Below are 17546 nucleotides of genomic sequence, written 5' to 3'. Positions count from 1 at the left end.
CAATCTCAATATAATTTTTGATTGCATAACAATGCTATCAATATTCAGTAAAGTTCTGCTTTATTGCCAGAGGGCTGAGTCCCTTAACACATGATAAATAAACACATGGCGACATAATTCTTCAAACTTTATTGTTTTCCTCGAACAATCTCCCAGGAGGGATTCTTTCAACTAGGGAGATGTTACAAAAATAAGAATTCTCGCTCATTTGACGCGAGTCATGTGTTTGCTTCCTTTTGCACCCCGTCTAACCTTTGTGCAGCAAAGCTCAATGAATATTTAATGAACCCCTCTGTGCTTCACAAAATTAAGATACAGAAGGCATCATACAGACAATAAATAAATGCTTTTAAAGGTCATTTCCATATACAAATATAATTTCTTATAAAGCTTATCATACAAAGCACATCCTTTCACCTACAGCATAACATTTACAAAACACAATGTGGCAGAAGCCTTCCAAAAAATATATTACAAAAAATGCTAAAGGAGTGTTTTACATAGTGTGTTTTGATGTATGTATAATATATTAAGATAATAGCCCACTTTTATATATATGTGTTCATTTCTCTGTAAAAAAACACCCCCTATTTATGATCATGCAGCTCGGGATATGTCTTCGCTTTAGTTCCCATGCTAAAAACAGTACAAGATGTATACAGAGAAGATTATTGGAACAAAATATCACATTTTATCCAAATAGACTGATAAGACTTAAAAATATTCTGCCAAAATAAGACATTACATGTTACACTCATCTTTGTGAAAAATAAATATTCTAGTAGAATATTAATTTTATTTAATGTTTGATTAACCTTTTAATGTTAAGGCACTTTATATAGGCATTGTTGTGTTAAAGAGACAAAGGCTAAATAATCTACATACAATTTTCTTAATCACCTTCCTGAATATATTGTTTTAAAAAAAAAATTGCTCATAAAATAACATCTGGTTTCTTGACACTAGCAGTTTTCAGAGGAATGACAGAAAAATTTCAAAATGAACATTACTGAAATAAAAAGCGTGCATATACATTTTGAATTCAGCTAAATGTGAGGATGCAACCTTGTATTAGTAGGTCAGATGGAAACATCATATTTACAAATTTGCAAATATTTAAAAAAAGACAGATAAAATAGATTGTTTACAAAATGCAATGTAACACTATTACATGTAGGCTTGTAACAATTAAGGAAAAACATATATATGTATTTTACGCAGATTGAAGACATTCAAAACAGTCACCCAGAAATTAAACACTGTTTTAAGCTTAATGTGGAAAACTGAATATGAACTTTAAGTAACTTATATAGGTAATCAGTTTAATATAATAAAAAAAGGACAAATATAACAAAAAAAAAAGATATCTTTACTTTTCTTTTTCCCCAGAAGTCCACTTTATAGCAGCCATAGAATAGGAACACTGAGAGTCAATCAATGCCTCTGTAGCAAAAATATAGCTATAATAATGACAGATTATACAAACTGTACAGAAACATGATGTTTGTCCCCTGTAAGCTTAACTGCTGAGGTTATAGAAACATGAGAACATCCTGGTCTAACACAGACAGATACTCTCTTCATATGTTCATATCTCAACTGATGCATGAAGCCTCCTGCTAACAGGAAGGAATTCCTTCTGGAATAGCACTTTGCTCTTCACAATCCTTAAAGCTGTAGATAGTTCTTCAAAGGTTATGAAATAAACATCTTCAGTCTTTCTTCCAGTGCAAAAATTGGGAATCAGTTAAGGGGAGGGAGGCTGGTGGAAAAGACCAAGGCATTTACCGACAGGCACAGGAGTCCACTGTCATATTGGGGTAGACCTTAAGGACCACGTTCTTGTCTTCATCAAAGAAGAGGATGCTGAGGGAAGACATCTTCTCCGGCACACAGCAGGGCTCTGGGATGCCAGGGACCACCCCGACCGCCCGAACGATACTCTGGATGGTCGCATGGTTCGAAGGTTTCAAAGACTGTAAGAGGTAAAAAGAGGTAAGAGGTCAGAACCTGTTACAGGGTTTAGGACAGCTGCAGTTTGTGCTGTGATATAGGTCAAAGGTTTCACAAACAAGGCTTAAACCAAGTTCCAGACTAAAAGGCATGTTTGAGCTGTTTTAACTGAAAACAACTTGCACTGACGTATCTTAAATCATGTCAGTGCCATTGGTTTGTCTCAAGATGCACAAAGTAATGTTGTTTTCTAAGGTATGTTTATAAAAGCTACTTAAATGTCCTAATTGAACTAAGGCCTAATCCTGGCTTAATATAAGCCCTGTCTGTGAAACCAGGACATTATGGATGGTTTCATGCTAATCCATCTGCATTGTCTGTGAAAGGGAAATTACTCATGCTCTCACTTTCCACAATCATTCGAAGAGCAAAGAAAAGCCTGACATGGGTGATGCACAGAGTTTCTGTTGTTAACTAAAACTCAATCTATTAAAAATCTATTCGCTAATGTAAATAAAGCTGAGGTAGATTATTTGATGAAAAACTTCAACTTAAATAATTTTGTAATAAAACTAATAAAAATGCCATAAGCACATAACAAAATAACTAAAACCTAAACAATGAAAACTGCAAATATAAATAAAAGCTAATTCAACATATTAATAAATACTATAATAGTATATAAACAATAGTAAAATAACACTGGCGATGTAGCAATATTAAAATTCGGGCCTATAACTGAAAATTGTAGATATTAAAATGCTAAAGTATCTGAATAAATTAAGAATAAAACACTAAAAACTAAATTTAATCATTTTAAATGCTACAAGTGAATTTAGGAATTACAACACAATAACCTACTTTATGAAAATAGATATTAATTTTGAGATTTGCAAAAAATGACAATTAACAGTCTTATTAATTTTTTTTTTTTTTTAAAGATTAACTTTAAATGACTGGTAAACGATATGTAAAAATCTACCGATAAATGATATGTGATATAACAGATTTTTCTTAATCTGGAAGGAATTTAGCCACATACATTTTAGAATATGAAACAATTGGGTCTTGGTTTTCTATGATCAACTTTACTACAGAAACATAAAACTGAAGTGAAACTGAAGTAAATTAGACTGTATGTTTCTTAAACTTAATCATATCACAAAGGGAAAACCATTGGTGGCAATATCGAAATTGAAATATGCATGTTTTATGATCAAGGATGACATGAATGGTATACTAATGGAAGATGAATGAACTGCTGTGCTGCCTTTGATGATTTACAGCTTTTTCTTCCACTAGGTGGTGCTTATATTTCACTTCTCTGCATGCATGTATCAGTCCCTTCGCCCACTGCTCTGGTTATTTGCTCCTGGAGTTGATTGTATCACAACAGATCAGAGTGCACAACCTTTCGAAACTCATCTTGACTTTTTGCTCAATAATAATAATAATAATAATAATAAAAAGTCCAGCTTACTGATTTCAACAAAAAAAGTGTGGAATTTGAGATTTTTGTAATCATACAGTAATGCATACCTTTGGCATGGGGAACTGACATGACCCCGAGCAGTAGTACGCATCAAAAGACTTGGGGGAGATAATCCACTCGCTCCAGCCGATATCTGCAAAATCAACCTTTAAATATCTGCGAGCACAGTTCCTCGGCTCGTTCCATTGCTTCTTACGAGCTTTCTTAATGGTCTGCTCATCAAACTGCAGGAGAGGGTTCTTGTGCCGTGGGTTCTTGCGAGGCTTCTTGCGAGGGCGCTTGACTGGTTTGCTCTCCATCGGATCGTAAGGGCTGGTCTCATCCCATGCAGGTATCTCATAAGGGTACTCGGGGCCTGGAAGCTCATTGTTTTGTAGCGGCAGCAGGATGTTGGTGGACCGTCTGGTCCGATGTTGCGAGGAGGCACTGCGATTATGTATTTCGAGCAGATGAAGATTAGGCACCAGTCTGCTTCTGTGTCTCTGCAAGGTGGACACGACACTCTCGGGTTCGGAGATAGCCGAGTCGTTGGCGTAGACCAGAATGTAAGGAGACCTATCTGACAAGAGTTTCTTCCAAGGTTGGCGTCCTTTTGAGTCAATGTCAATGCCTATGAGAAGCTGGTCGTGATGCTTGGCTTGGTTGACTACACGAGTAATGTCTTTCCACTGCCATGATATGAAGTCCCGGTACACTGTGGAGATGTTAGTGGAAAAATGGCCGATTGTTCTGGTGGTGTTATCCACAAAGCTGAAACTCCAGACATCAAGGTGAATATGACCGTGTCTTCTGAGATTATTATTGTGAGCACAGCTCTTGTGCCTTGGGCATCTGTGGCTGATGTTCTGCAGGTCACCAATGTAGTAGTGCAGCGTTGCTGAGAGAACATCCTCAGACTTGGTGAGGGAAGTGAGGTTGAAGATTTGTAACTGCTTATCATTGATTGTCCCTAAAAGGAAAAAAAACACACATTCAAAAAAAGCATGGCTTTATGTGTCTAAAGCACTCTTTAACCAAAACATATCTCAGAAGGCAAATGACAAGCAAATGACTCTAGAGGGCGGTATGTTCACTCATTATAAGTAACTAGGGGGATAAAATAAATTTTAGGGCGATTTTGTTCCAACTGCGTACAAACAACCACTAAAAGCCAGGATGCACGAAACAATGTCATTATTAATCGCTGCAGTGTTTCCCTTTCTTCCCGTGTTTCTGCTCTTCCCAGCGTCTTCACCATATTAGTGATGCGTAAATGTGAACGAAAGAGATTTATTCTGTTATTTAGACAACTAGTTTATTTTTGAGAAGTTATAACAGTTGAAAAGACATTACTATTTTGGTGTGGCAAGTCGCTTAATTTGAGCTTGTTTTGATGAGAAATCTGGCAACACTGGCGCAATATGACTATCATCCGAGCGTCATCGTGAGCGAAGAAGCGCAACTTCTCAACAGAAGCGAGTTATGGTCATACCAGCGATTAAAGTGTTGCCTATTAAACCACAATGTTTCAGACATGAAACTAATTCAGTTAAATACATCAGTATCGAAATCGGTTAATTCACTTGCAAATAGCCTACTGAGGCGAGCGCTCGCTTGCTTTACAATTAGGAGCAACACCGGTGTAAAAGTAGCCTAGCCTACATTTAATAACACGTAAAAGTCTGAACACTAATATCTAAAATGATTTATGAAACGCCACAGGACGAGCTGTTCTTCACCTCGATCTGCTGTCTCTCAAATCTAAATCAACAGGTGAAATAGAACCAACAGCAAAACAAACTGTCTTAAAGAGACAGCTCACTCTAAAATGAAAACTTAACAGAAGTTGGGGACTGACAGCCTCAGTCAACGTTACAGGCTATGGAAAAAGATGCACAGGTATAGGACTGAATCGTTATATAAATAAATAAATAAATAAATAGGATGAGTTAATGGAGACTTCATATTTGGGTGAACTTCAACCTTTAGGATTTAAGCGCAAAACTGATGAACACATCAACACTTAAACTCACTTAAGAGGAGTGAGGTGATATTAACGAGTACATTGCTACATTTCGTCAACGACTACGAAATACATTTAACACCTACCCAAATGTCCTTTGAAGCCGCGGACAGTGTTGCCATCTTTGAGAGGGAATCCCGCGCTGGTGTATTTGGCGTAGAGCATCTGCATGTGTTCTGACAGCGTGTCCTGCTCGCTTTTCTTCACATGTTGCTTAGCTTGCGCTTCCACTTTTTGTCCAAACTGCACGTCTTTCGAGAAACTCATAAATGGTGTTTTAAGCACAGCACAGTATCCACAGCACAGATAACCCCATCCCAACAGGAGGATAAACAGTCGTTGACAGCGATCCATGCTGGATGTACGAGACTGTTGAAGCTGATTTAAGTGTAATATATCAGTGCTGAATGCGTTTCCAAACTCTTGTCTCTTGAGAGGGCGAGCATCACATGGACCACAGAAATAAGACAAAGAGAGCGAAAAAAATAAAGTGGAAATTTAAACAAGATGTCAATTTGGTGTGCTCAAAAATAATAGTCCAAATGCACGTTTCCAAATATGCAGCAGATATCACAGTCCTTGTGCAAAATGTACGAGGATGTCCGTGTGAGTTTGATCTGCTGTTGTCCTGATGGTCCGGCTTGATTCTCGGTTTTGTGTCTGAGCGATGCTGTTCTCAGCCAATCGCGCCTCTTCCCTGCGTTCATTGAAGGTAAAGCTTGTCGCGCTAGTAATAGGGCTTATGGGAGCAGTCGGACAGTGTTGGGAAGTCCAAATGATTTCCGCGAATCGGTTCTTTTAAACGAACCGCTCAAAAGAACCGAGCCAATCAACAGATTCTTCTGTTTTTTTACGTTACCACATGTTCCCTAAAATCTCGGCGAGGCATAGGCAACATTATATTGTTGGCTACTAATTTTAAGATAGTTTATTGTAAGCGCTGCTCCATTTGTTGAAGCATGATCCAGCTAAGAAAACTAATTCATTCAGAAACTAAATTTGCATTTACACTAAACAATAGAATCCAAAATTCATTCACATCACTTGGTTCAAACAGTTTTTACATTTTTAAATAAAAGCTTATTTATTCAAACAAACTCATGTTTCAAATGCGTATTAATAACAATCTTAAGCTACAAATAAGCTATTATTTGGGGGGTATGTAGCCTAGTAGTGAAGTAGCCTAGTAGACTTTCCCTACCAGCGGTCAAATCAAGGTTTGGTTCCTCAGGCGGTTCTCGATTCACTGATTCAGTTGTTAACCCGTATAATTGCGAGTCGGACTTGTCCAAAAGATTCACTTCGACAGATTCGTTTAGAAAATCACTATTATTCATTCACTCTGACTCAAGAACGAATAGTCTAGACCGGTTTTGTAAACCTTATCAACTGATTTATTGATTTATAAGTCCCGATACAGTCGGATATTATTCTTCACAAAGAGATTAATACGTTTGTGACCTATTTGAGAGAGAACGAAAGAAGCGATGAGTAGGCTAGCTCTCTATAAAATACAACACGTGAAAAATGCATTCTTATAGTCTCGAAGGCACGTTTAGGGCATCAAAACAAACCCTACACAGACTTTTACGTCTTCACCGTACACTATTCACACCTCCAGCTGTCTCTGAGCGACTGGGTGAGTCATGTGGATCTGTGTTGTAATGCTCGATAGTGAGGTCCGTAAAACGTCTCTCAGCAAAGCTGTGTCTGGGTGAATGCGCTGAATGACATGGCTTATGGAGAGCATTAAAGGCTCTCTGTCCCATTTAGTTGAGTTCAATGGCGATGAGCAGACACATCCTGCACAGCAGAGTCTGATCCGGATGCTGCACCGTGTCCCCTGCGCACATCAGACCCGCGAGCAAGGCTTCAATGTCCTCTGTCACGGTCTCTCTTTCAGGATCATTGAGGAGGAAGTGATTGACTCCCACCCCAGACATCTGATGCCAGTGGACTTATTTTCAAGATATGATTTTTTCAGATCTGTCCAAGGTGTAATTGCTGTATAGTGAGAAAATATGTGGTCTGTTGTCAATAACCTATATTTATCATGTTTTATAATGTCCCACTAAACTGCCTTAGTCCACTTTAGGGTAAGAACCCAGATTTTCACAAGCACATCTGCTATGTTGATTTGTAGGTGTATGAATGAGCTGTGCCGTTGTGAGGGACTGAAGTGGGCAGTTTCATCACACTGCCACTCCACCACATGAATAAGGACTGTGGCCTGTTAAGTTAAACAGTTATGAATGTGGGTGAATCACCACCCACTTCTTGAGCCCTCATCCTGGTAATTAAACAGAATATATATATATATATATATATATATATATATATATATATATATATATATATATATATATATATATATATATATATATATAATTCTACCATGGGTTAGTACCACACTACCATAGTAGTGTGACATTCTTATTTGTTAATTGGCATTTTGTAAACTTTTGGCCAACAACTAGTAAACTAATTATTGAAGTACCACAATGGCACCAACGAGTGCCATGAGCCACCACACTAGCAATATCTTGTTGTCTCCTTTTTGTAAATTCTCAAAAACAGAATTATTGACTGATGGATATCTAATACCGGAACTCTCTGCAGTATCTTAGGATCTGAAATTATGTGGAATGGGTGTCCTTGTCTATTTCATGGAGTGTTTGGCAGCTTTTAGTCAAAACGAAGCTGCAAGCAGAGGGGCATGAAAGAACCCCCATGTTTCTAAAGGGCTTTATCTTTGATTTGTTCAGACAAACAGAGGAGTTGTTTTAGATAAGAATACAATACAAAGCTCAGGTTCCCAAGTAAGTAACTGCAGCATCAGACATTCTCTGAAAGCTGTCACTAAGTGCCTCAAATGTGTGATTGCAGACGATAATGGCAAAAGTGGTTAATAGAAATAAAAATAGCATGACAAAAAATAACAAAATCAATACATTTTTATTCAAATGTCTTTAAATAACTTTAAATATTTAATATAATGAACAAGTCAGTGTATCAATATAGCAAGATTCTTTATTTTATTTTATTTTTTAATAAATGGTGGGCCCTGGAGATCAAAACGCACAGCTCTACCATTCAACACATCCAGATGCTGTGCACAATATGAAGTCAAAATTATTATGAAATACTTACAGATTTAAACTGTTTATATGTAGATGAAATTAGTGGCTCCAAGTTTTTATTTTTATAATACATTTAATTGAAGAGTGGTGCACAGGAACTGGTCACAGGTTTTCTGGTGATGTGGTCATAAATGACAACATGCACATATAGGTCAGATCGGACAGGAGTTCGGATGAAGCTATCACCAGGTATTGCCTGTTGGGTTAAAGAAATAGCAATTAGGATTAAAATAATTATTTTTAAGATAGAAATTTTAACCATTTTATTTATTGCAGAACTATTGCTACATCAGTTTAAATCTAATTCAATAGAAGACCACAACTGGATATTCTATAGTAAGTTTAAATGGTGGCCAACCTACTTAGAGGAATAAATCTCACAAGTTATACTCGAGAAAACATTATTCACTGCACTAATTAGTATTTTCACACTGATTTTTAACAGGCAATTGTGTAACCCATTTAATTATATTCAATTAATATATACAGTATATACATTTTCAAAAGAACCCACTAAACTGAATTTCTATATTAAATGCCTTCTAAATGCCTATTTATATTATTGAAGTTGAGAAATAATATATATCTTGCAGTATAAGTGTGATTTGATGTTTAAACACGAGTCTGGGTGTGACTTTAATATATGGACTCCATAGGGTGCCTCCACCAAGAATAAATATGATCTTAAGCCAGCTGGGATCCATTATTAAAGAGTAACTGTTTTAGAAGATTTAGGTTTACATTCATTCTATGTATTTACTGTTCATCAAACTTGTCTGGGCTAACATACCAATTTTGTTTAGAGCCAGGATAAATGCAAACATATGCTTAACATTCCCCCCAAAAATGAAATAAAGCAATCGAAAAGCATTAGCTGTTGATTTATGAGGATTGGTTATCAAACTACATCACCAACATCTACTTTGGAGGGATAACAATTTCCATCAAAAGCAAACAAAACCCAAAGAAGAAGAATTTGGGATTAGAATTTTGAAATGTTCACAACACCGGCTTTATCTAACAAGGGCAATAAAACAAACAAACAAATCAAATCTAGGCTTTAAATGCCATGGTTTCGCCAGTTTGTATGAAGGAATGCATCCACATGGGCAATGAGGTCATGCCTGGTGGGGGCCTGAGGTTGAATTCTGGGTGCACAGGCGGTTTCAGTGTCTGGGTTCCTTAGCCTCCCCTCGTTTTTAATAGCCGGCCTGGTCGGGGTGTGCTCGACCACAGGCAATACTCGCCTCTGCCATCTCGCCCTCAACGAGGCAGCCTGGGCGAGTTTGTGTTCAAAGAGGTCGGTCTGCAGCGTTGCCTCTTTTCTAAAATAGCATGCACTCATAGCTCCTGGGCACAAAGGCAAAAAAAAAAATTGTGGCACAGGTTCCAGGACTGAATTTCGCGGTTCGTTCTAACCCACTCTGACGGATATTTCGAGAGATTGGAACAAAAATGCTACCCAGGTGCAACAATACAATCTCTCCACTTCACACGGAGGCTATTTGATATCACGAAAGAACGGTTTCACAAAAATGTCAACATGGGATGACTCTTGATCATTGCTGTTATGCTTTTTTGTGTGCAACATAATAAATTTGTCTTAATGAACCTCATTAACTGATTAGACACTCCATCGAATAGTAGTATAGAGGTAATTCAATGTTCCTGCTTAAATCTTAAGTCTTCAGTCTTGAGTTATTCATTGAACCAATACTCAATTTAACGTAGGTCAGGTGTTTATTTACTCATGGATGTTAAATGAGAGCTAAAACACGACTGAGAGAGGTCAGCACTCATTGTTTACCAGTGTATCACAAGTTCTGCTCATATCAAACAGTCTCACCTCTGGGTCAACATTTAAGATTTTCATGTCGTTCCTGCACTGGAAGAGCAGACCGCTTGGATTCTCTGTGATTACGTCATAGTTTGAGCTGGCATTATGTTCGGCCACCTGTGTTTCCCAGTTGTAGAAGCTGAAAAAAGTTAGGGGTTAATATGTTTAGAATAGTTTAGAGATATTAAAATGTATTACTTGAGTATAGATGAAAGGCTTTGCTTAATATAGTGAAAAATATAAACTATAAAGTAAAAAAAGTTCACTTGCAAAATGTCAGGATGTGTCTTGTGTGCTATTCCAGTTTAATAAAACATGCACTTAGAACGCCAGGTGTTAAGTTGTATAAGGAATTATAAGAACAATCATGCTCTTATCGTTTAGGATTACATTAATAGTGGCCTTACATGTACCTCTTTGCGTGTAAATCAGAAGATCTTTTTACACGTTTCTAAAAATGTCTAATGACTGAAAGCAAACTATGGATGCAGAACAAAAAAATGGAAATAATACACTTAGTTTTTTTATATACCTTCTAAGTCTAACTCTAATGGCAAAGTTTAACTGACAACTATTAAATGTGTAAAGCACAAATCGCAAGACATAATGACTTTTTGGTGTAGGGAACTGTCAGAAAATCAGGTCCAGGCATGTAAACAATTATAAGATATATATATTGTCAGTTTCATTGCATAGGCAAATGTACACTATAAGAAAATTCTGTAAAATAGGGCACAATGTACTGTGTAAATATGAAGGAATTTTTAATTTTCGCCATGTGTGTTTTCCCCATATTTTGAATTACAGATCGCATTGCTTTCTAGGGCTAAAGGAAATGTCCGTAAACTTAACAGACAATGTCCTGGGAGAAAATACCAGTACCCTTTTTCGCTTTTCTACAAATTTTTTCTTTAATTTTTCATGAGAAAGTCTTAAAAGGAAGGCTTGTTACTTTGAAAGATAGCCATTTTACTATTTTAGCCTATGGCATGCTTGTTGGACAGATGTTTCACTGACATATCAGTTTCCTTCTAACTGAATACAGAGACTCTGGATATTTATTTGAATATGCTCAATAATAGATGTCCAACTTCAAAACTCTGCATTAACACTTGAGCTTCTACTAAACCTTCAAGACATTACAGGACTAAAGGAAAACTTTCTCAAAGCTACAACCAAAAATTCCTCTGTCCACACTGATCAATGTACACATTGAGAACCAGCAGGCCACTCAAAATGGCAGTGAGAATAGATCTAAATGTAATTAATGCAGGCAATGAGAAATAGTGAAAAAAGAGACTGTCTGGCCTGTGTTAGTGGTTCTCATAATAAGCTCAACTGCTGGAAGACAGCTGCTTTGCAGAAAAAGAAATCTAAATGTCACACTCTGAGGCAGTGAGGGTTGCTCCAATGGACCTCAGCTTTTCCCAAGCAGTAGTTTGTGGTCCAAGAACAAAGCTGGACTTTGGGGAGAGGCACTTTATGAATCCGAGGGAGAGGCACATGGATGCAAGAGCATTTCATTCTCTGTTATGATAACACTGTGGACGTAAGCCAGCGCTCTATACATTTAGTATTGCTGCAATCCTACTTAACAGTCCAGAATTCCTTATAAACAGCATCTGTAAAATGTTTATGACCTTAACCTCAAGGATATAAATCATTAAATAATCTTATATGCAATATAAAAAAAATCTTTGAGATATGATCCTCATTTGGTTGATTTCAAGCTAGGACCGATTTGGTTCAGTAGCAATCCCTGGTTCAGTATAAAGTCAGTATAAAGACACTTGGATTTTTGCATGAGAGTAAAAATATTTTATGGATACTAGGATTATCGAATAAATCCATATTAAGTCTAGATTAATCGGGGATTAATGTCATTGTGGTGTTAAATATTTATACAACTGAAAATACGCTATTAATTCCTTAAAAACTCAGGAAGACAGTTGCCGGTCTCACTGCAAGGCTTGCCCTGGATCAGCTCTTCTTTACACACCCAAAAAAGGACACGATTAAAGTCCATTTTTCCAGTGCTCAGTAGGCCCATTCTATGGCAGTACCATCTTGAAATATCACCAATTTATAATCATTTATTACATATGGCTCTGTGTGTAAGAGAGAGAACGCATGATTGAAAGACAGCTCAAACTTCTCTGTCCGCCATTTCCTGTCAAGGCGACCAGAAACCATGGTGCTAGTCACCAAAGCAAACAGAATTGTGCTAGAAATGAAAAGACTGGCTAATAAGATGTAAATAAAATGTAATGGTCTGAATCAAACATCCTCGAAGGGTCTCCACTTGGCATTTTGCATCACAGGAAAGAGTTCCTTCGGTTGCCATCGGAGTGACTACCGTCACGGTAAACATGGCAGACCCTGATTCTGTGGAGAAATACAGTGATGCATGAAATGACAAGTTTAGCCCTTATTCTGTTTGCCTTTTGGATCAAACTTTCTAGTCCTACATGGATTTTTCTTTAAAAAAAGGAAAGTCTTCACTTTTCTTCTCTCCATATGGTTTGTGACATACAAAATGTAAAACTTTGTGAGGGACTTATAAGTAAGGATGCATACTCACTTCCTCCTTTTTTAAAATAAGGTTTGACAGCATTTTCTGTGTCTATTTATACTGAAACGCCATATAGCAATTAGCATTTTTGGGTTGACCACTTTTATGCAATGGTAAACCACTTACTTTTGGACGAAGAAACAGGACAGATGTGAGATATTTTAACAGAGAACATGAAAAGATGGGCAGAAAAATGCCCCAGAGCCTTTCAATTTTCGAGGCACAGGAAGTGGGAAGACTGACTTGGGCTCTTTGAGTTTTTGGTCTATTTGTTTTGTGATTGAAAAAAGTGTTCTTTGGCAATTTTGGTCCCATATTGTCCCTACAGACATCACCAGGTGATGAATACTTGCTTAATGAAATGCTAAATATTCATAGTGCAGCTGGCACCCCACCCACACTAACTTACCAACGTGTGAAAAACCATGGCTTTGTGGAAACACTTATCGTTCTGTTAATGATAGGTCTGCATCTTTACCATTACACTATAAAACACACAGAGAGAAAAGGATGTTTGTGTACGGAAGTGCTCCATGGTTACCAAACTAAAGCCTGATGGACTGTTTTAAAAATCCATCAGCTGTAACTCTATGGATCAATGAGAAAGTGCATAGTCCAGTTTGTAAACTAGAATTAGTGAGAAATCTGTAAATGTGCCATTCAATATAACCAAGGAAAGCACCAAGTCTTTACTATACAAATGATATATTTATCTATCTAATTACTTTCTTTTTAGTTAATTTCACTTCTGTCAGTCCATTTTAAAATTCTCTTGACAAGAATGTGATTGTCCTCAGCTGGTGGCCATGACTTTTGTACTCTATATTTTTGTGGTGAGGCAGTCAAAGTCTGTCAGCTGTAGTGTGGATTCATGCATCTGTACGGGAAGAACACAGCATCTGCTCCATCTTAGGGGCAACCACAAGCACTGCCTTTTATTGTTCCCGTGAGAAGGATGGTGGAGGAAAGAGAGAACACAGAAAGAGAGAAAAAAGCGACTAAAAGAGAAATAGGGAGTGAAAGAGAGATGGGGCTGAGAGTACACAGGAAATGAGAATGCTTATGCTGTAGTTTACTTCCTTTACTTCCTTTGATTAGATAATGTGCTGTGGCAGTTAGGATGTGGATATACAAACACAAACATGCCTTCAGACTGCAGTCTTTCATCACATTATTTTATTAATGTTTATTTGGGGTTAACAGTTTTATATTTCCTGTTTTGGGAGAGTGGGCAAGGCACAAGGCATGGGAGTGCACACCTGATGGAGAACACTTATTTTTGTTATATATTAAAATGTGTTATGTTCAAGTTTTATCCGACCTGATCCATGCAACGCTTCACAATTCAGTTTTCAGCCCATGCAGTGGAAAAATGAAAAGATATGAAACCAAACATTATTTTTTCCCGTTACTTTATCAATGGATAATTTCCATCATATGCCGTCTTTTAAAAAAATTCTGAAGTCACAATTTAAAACAAAGTAAAATTGAAAAAAGGACAGAAAATGGCAATTATCTGCTAAGTGAAAGAATGAAAAAATAAACATTTGGTTTAATTTTTTATTTTATTTTTGCATTTGCAATGTATATATGGTGACCACCATCAAACAAACCAAATGTGGGACGATTATAAGTTTATGTGGGACAATGTGGGACATGTTACTAACACTAAAACAAAACCTGAAACTGTTTATCTAACTTAATAAAAGCATTTTTATTCTGCCTTACAGCTGATAAAATTCTTTGTTCTTTAATCCCTTCCAGAAAAAACACCATTACAGTACATCACAATGTAACATAACATGTCTTTATTTTACATGACATTTAAATTCAACATCACTGAGCCCAAAGGCAGCAGGCATCATGCAGATCACTATTTTTGAAACAGTTCTGACCAAGTCCAACAAAATAAAAAATGAACAAATCAAATATAAACTAACATGAATTCAGATAATTGACAGTCTTATATATTAAGAATATATTAAACCAAAATCGTTCATATTTTTTTTAGAAAGGATGTGAATTAAAACAACTACAGCAGGCAACAAGTTGATAAATTCTGTTAAATTTAAAATTTTATTTACCGAATTATCCATTTTTTTTCTGACGGGGAAGACATGGAACGAATCACCGCTCCACATTTTGATTGACAGCCGTCACAACCTACTAGTGACCGTGTTTACTCCTTTGCTTTCAACCATTGGATAGGATTTTAAAAACGGCTGTTGTATTTGTACTTCTGACGAAGTGCTGTTAAATATAGGTGAAAAACTACGCCGCAAAAAGAATAAATAAAATGCATTCTTAAAAAGGCAAAAGAACACATGCTCGTTTTCTTATTATGATCATTAAAAACCAACAGACTGATGAAAATGCGGGACAATATGCGACATGCGGGACAAGGGGGGGAAATGCTGTGCGGTACAACACAAAGCGGGACGGGGGGTCATCCTAAATGTATATGGTCTGAAAACTGAATTGTAAAGCGTTACACGAATGGATCCATCCTTTTTATTGTATTAATTGACATTTGTTTTTTACTCTTGATCTTAATAGTCAAGTTAATGCAGTCAAGTCTTCAGGTTCAAAAATAATTTTAATATGCTTGATGCTCAAGAAACATTTCTTATCATCAATGTTGAAAACAGTTGTGCTGCTTAATAAATTGCAGAAAACACAATATAGTGTTTTCTCCCTTTAATGAACAGAAAGTTTGAATATTTATTTGAAATTATTTTTCACATTTTTAATATAACATTTCAAAAATTTCCTGTTTTTAATCATCTTAAATGGATCTTAAGTGCTCTTAAAGGAAACCTCTATGAAGACTCTTTTTGGATGTTTATGACTTCATAACTTTGTTTAAAGAGGATCACCATTTGACTAATATTAATATTAGAGCCTTTATTCATAATGGCTGCTTGCTCTTCCTCCATTTTAAAGAGGAAGTCTTTTTTGTTTCCATGATATTTCGTGCACAGACTTTTTTTTGGAGTGGATATCCTTTTCACAAAGACAAATGGTTCAGGGATCAGATGGATACTGCTTTCATGCACATTAATCCGAGAATATCGAACCTTTGAGATGTTCAGTAGCACATCTATTAAAACAATAGTCACCAGAAATCATCATAGATGGGTCATAATATAAGTAGGCTTACCTTAAGTCAGTTGTTTTTGGCAAAAACCTTTTCTTTCCACTGAAATATGGTTCGAAGTGTTCCGATTTTAGTCGGTGGGAGTAGTCTATATACCCAGATATTTCCTGTCCGCAAGAATTTCGGTCCCTTATGAAAATGATGGACTGCAAGAAAAACAGGAGGACATACTGTATAAATAATCTGGAGTGCAATATTCTATCCTGAGAAACTAGACAAAGGAGAGATATAAATCATTAGAATAGGGAAGATTATGTTGCAAATACACCCTTAAGAAAAATGTATAACAGTCCATAACATGAATTAAAAATAATAATAATAATAATAATAAAAAAAGTATTGCTGGTGTGCATTTCAGAATAGAGGACAGAAACACTGCACAGTTCAGACAGCAGTTGTTTTGTCTGGATGGTAATGATGAAAGAATAACTTCCAACCACATCTCCTGTGAAGAGGGTCTTTGTTTTGGCTTATCTGTTTACCTCTAAGAGACAGCGAGAGACAGAGTCACACTTCTTTTGTGAAATCATCCTTTTTTGATAGCATAGTCAATGATATCACTTGTGTATTTCTATCAGAACCCTGGCCATCTGTGGATTTCCCTTACATGTGCAGGATAAAAGTGAGATAACTAGCAGTGCAGACTTGAATAGGAACGGTCCTCCTTTAGATGATTTAAACAGATGCTATCGGGTTCACAGCTGGCCAGGGGCTGATCCAGCTACCTTATCTGTGGCTTTTGCGCTCCCCCGTCAGTCTTGAAAAGAAATCATCAGGCAAAGGCGAGGAATTACAGTGGGCAGAACAAGGATTGGAGATCATCTTTCGATTGCAGAAGAGGGATCAAAACCCTCTAGCCCACAGTAATACAATGGCAGAAAGGTTTCCTCTCGCCCTCATAAGTCCACAGGCCAAGTGATAAAAACAGATCTGACTGTTTCCATCAGTTTCCCGTAGTTTAACAGAACAGGTGTTGCACTTTCAACAAGTTTACTCTGTTACTGTATCTGATATAGAAGAAACAGCGACTTATAAGCAAACATAACTTACAGACTATGTCAGTTATGAATACACTATAAAGGGCTGAAAGTATCTGTGCATTTTCCCAATATTCTCCCAACATTAGGGATACACGATATATTGATACCATATTAGTTATGGATTTTAAAACAATCAGTTCAGTTGACAATGTTAAAATATAGAAGTACTACTTAATTATTTCTGTGGAAACCATGATACATTTTTCAGGATTCTTTTATGAACAGAAAGTTCAACAGGACAGCTAAATAAATCTTTTGTTACATTATAAACATCTTTACTGTCCCTTTTGATCAATTTAATGTATCCCTGCTGAAAAAAAGTTAATTTCTCTTAAAAAAAAAAACCTCACTGA

At 36.7% G+C, this 17546-nt stretch overlaps 2 protein-coding genes across 2 annotated transcripts in view; both read right to left on the bottom strand.

Moving 5' to 3' along the window:
* Positions 1-114: 114 nt before the first annotated feature.
* On the bottom strand, positions 115-7451 carry bmp3 (bone morphogenetic protein 3). Its single transcript, XM_077231345.1, has 3 exons — positions 5534-7451; positions 3493-4394; positions 115-1976 (listed from the first exon to the last, which is right to left on the bottom strand). Exons 1-3 carry the CDS (start codon positions 5799-5801, stop codon positions 1785-1787), a joined length of 1362 nt encoding a protein of 453 aa, XP_077087460.1. The 5' UTR covers positions 5802-7451; the 3' UTR covers positions 115-1784.
* A 1080-nt stretch (positions 7452-8531) lies between these two features.
* The window catches only part of cfap299 (cilia and flagella associated protein 299), a 91972-nt gene continuing 82957 nt past the window's right edge, over positions 8532-17546 (bottom strand). The window contains exons 4-6 of the mRNA XM_077231356.1: positions 16157-16299; positions 10434-10563; positions 8532-8783 (exon numbers count right to left, since the gene is read on the bottom strand). Of these exons, the coding sequence (XP_077087471.1) occupies positions 8661-8783; positions 10434-10563; positions 16157-16299 (396 nt within the window). The 3' untranslated portion in view covers positions 8532-8660. The remainder of the gene's footprint in view (positions 8784-10433; positions 10564-16156; positions 16300-17546) is intronic.

The sequence above is a fragment of the Siphateles boraxobius genome, unplaced genomic scaffold, assembly GCF_051911475.1.
Source record: "Siphateles boraxobius isolate OS27281-9 unplaced genomic scaffold, OSU_SipBor_1 16, whole genome shotgun sequence".
In the NCBI taxonomy this organism is placed as follows: Eukaryota; Metazoa; Chordata; class Actinopteri; order Cypriniformes; family Leuciscidae; genus Siphateles; species Siphateles boraxobius.
The sequence above is the reverse complement of the archived record's forward strand: the minus strand, read 5'-3'. Positions and strand labels throughout refer to the sequence as shown.

What these genes read in the sequence shown, in the direction of transcription:
- bmp3 (XM_077231345.1), bottom strand. Translation starts at nt 5,801, where the DNA reads ATGGATCGCTGTCAACGACTGTTTATCCTCCTGTTGGGATGGGGTTAT. An exon ending in CGGCTTCAAAGGACATTTGG is followed by an intron (nt 4,395 to 5,533) that starts GTAGGTGTTAAA and finishes TTTTCCTTTTAG; the next exon opens with GGACAATCAATGATAAGCAG. An exon ending in GTCAGTTCCCCATGCCAAAG is followed by an intron (nt 1,977 to 3,492) that starts GTATGCATTACT and finishes TACCTCTTACAG; the next exon opens with TCTTTGAAACCTTCGAACCA.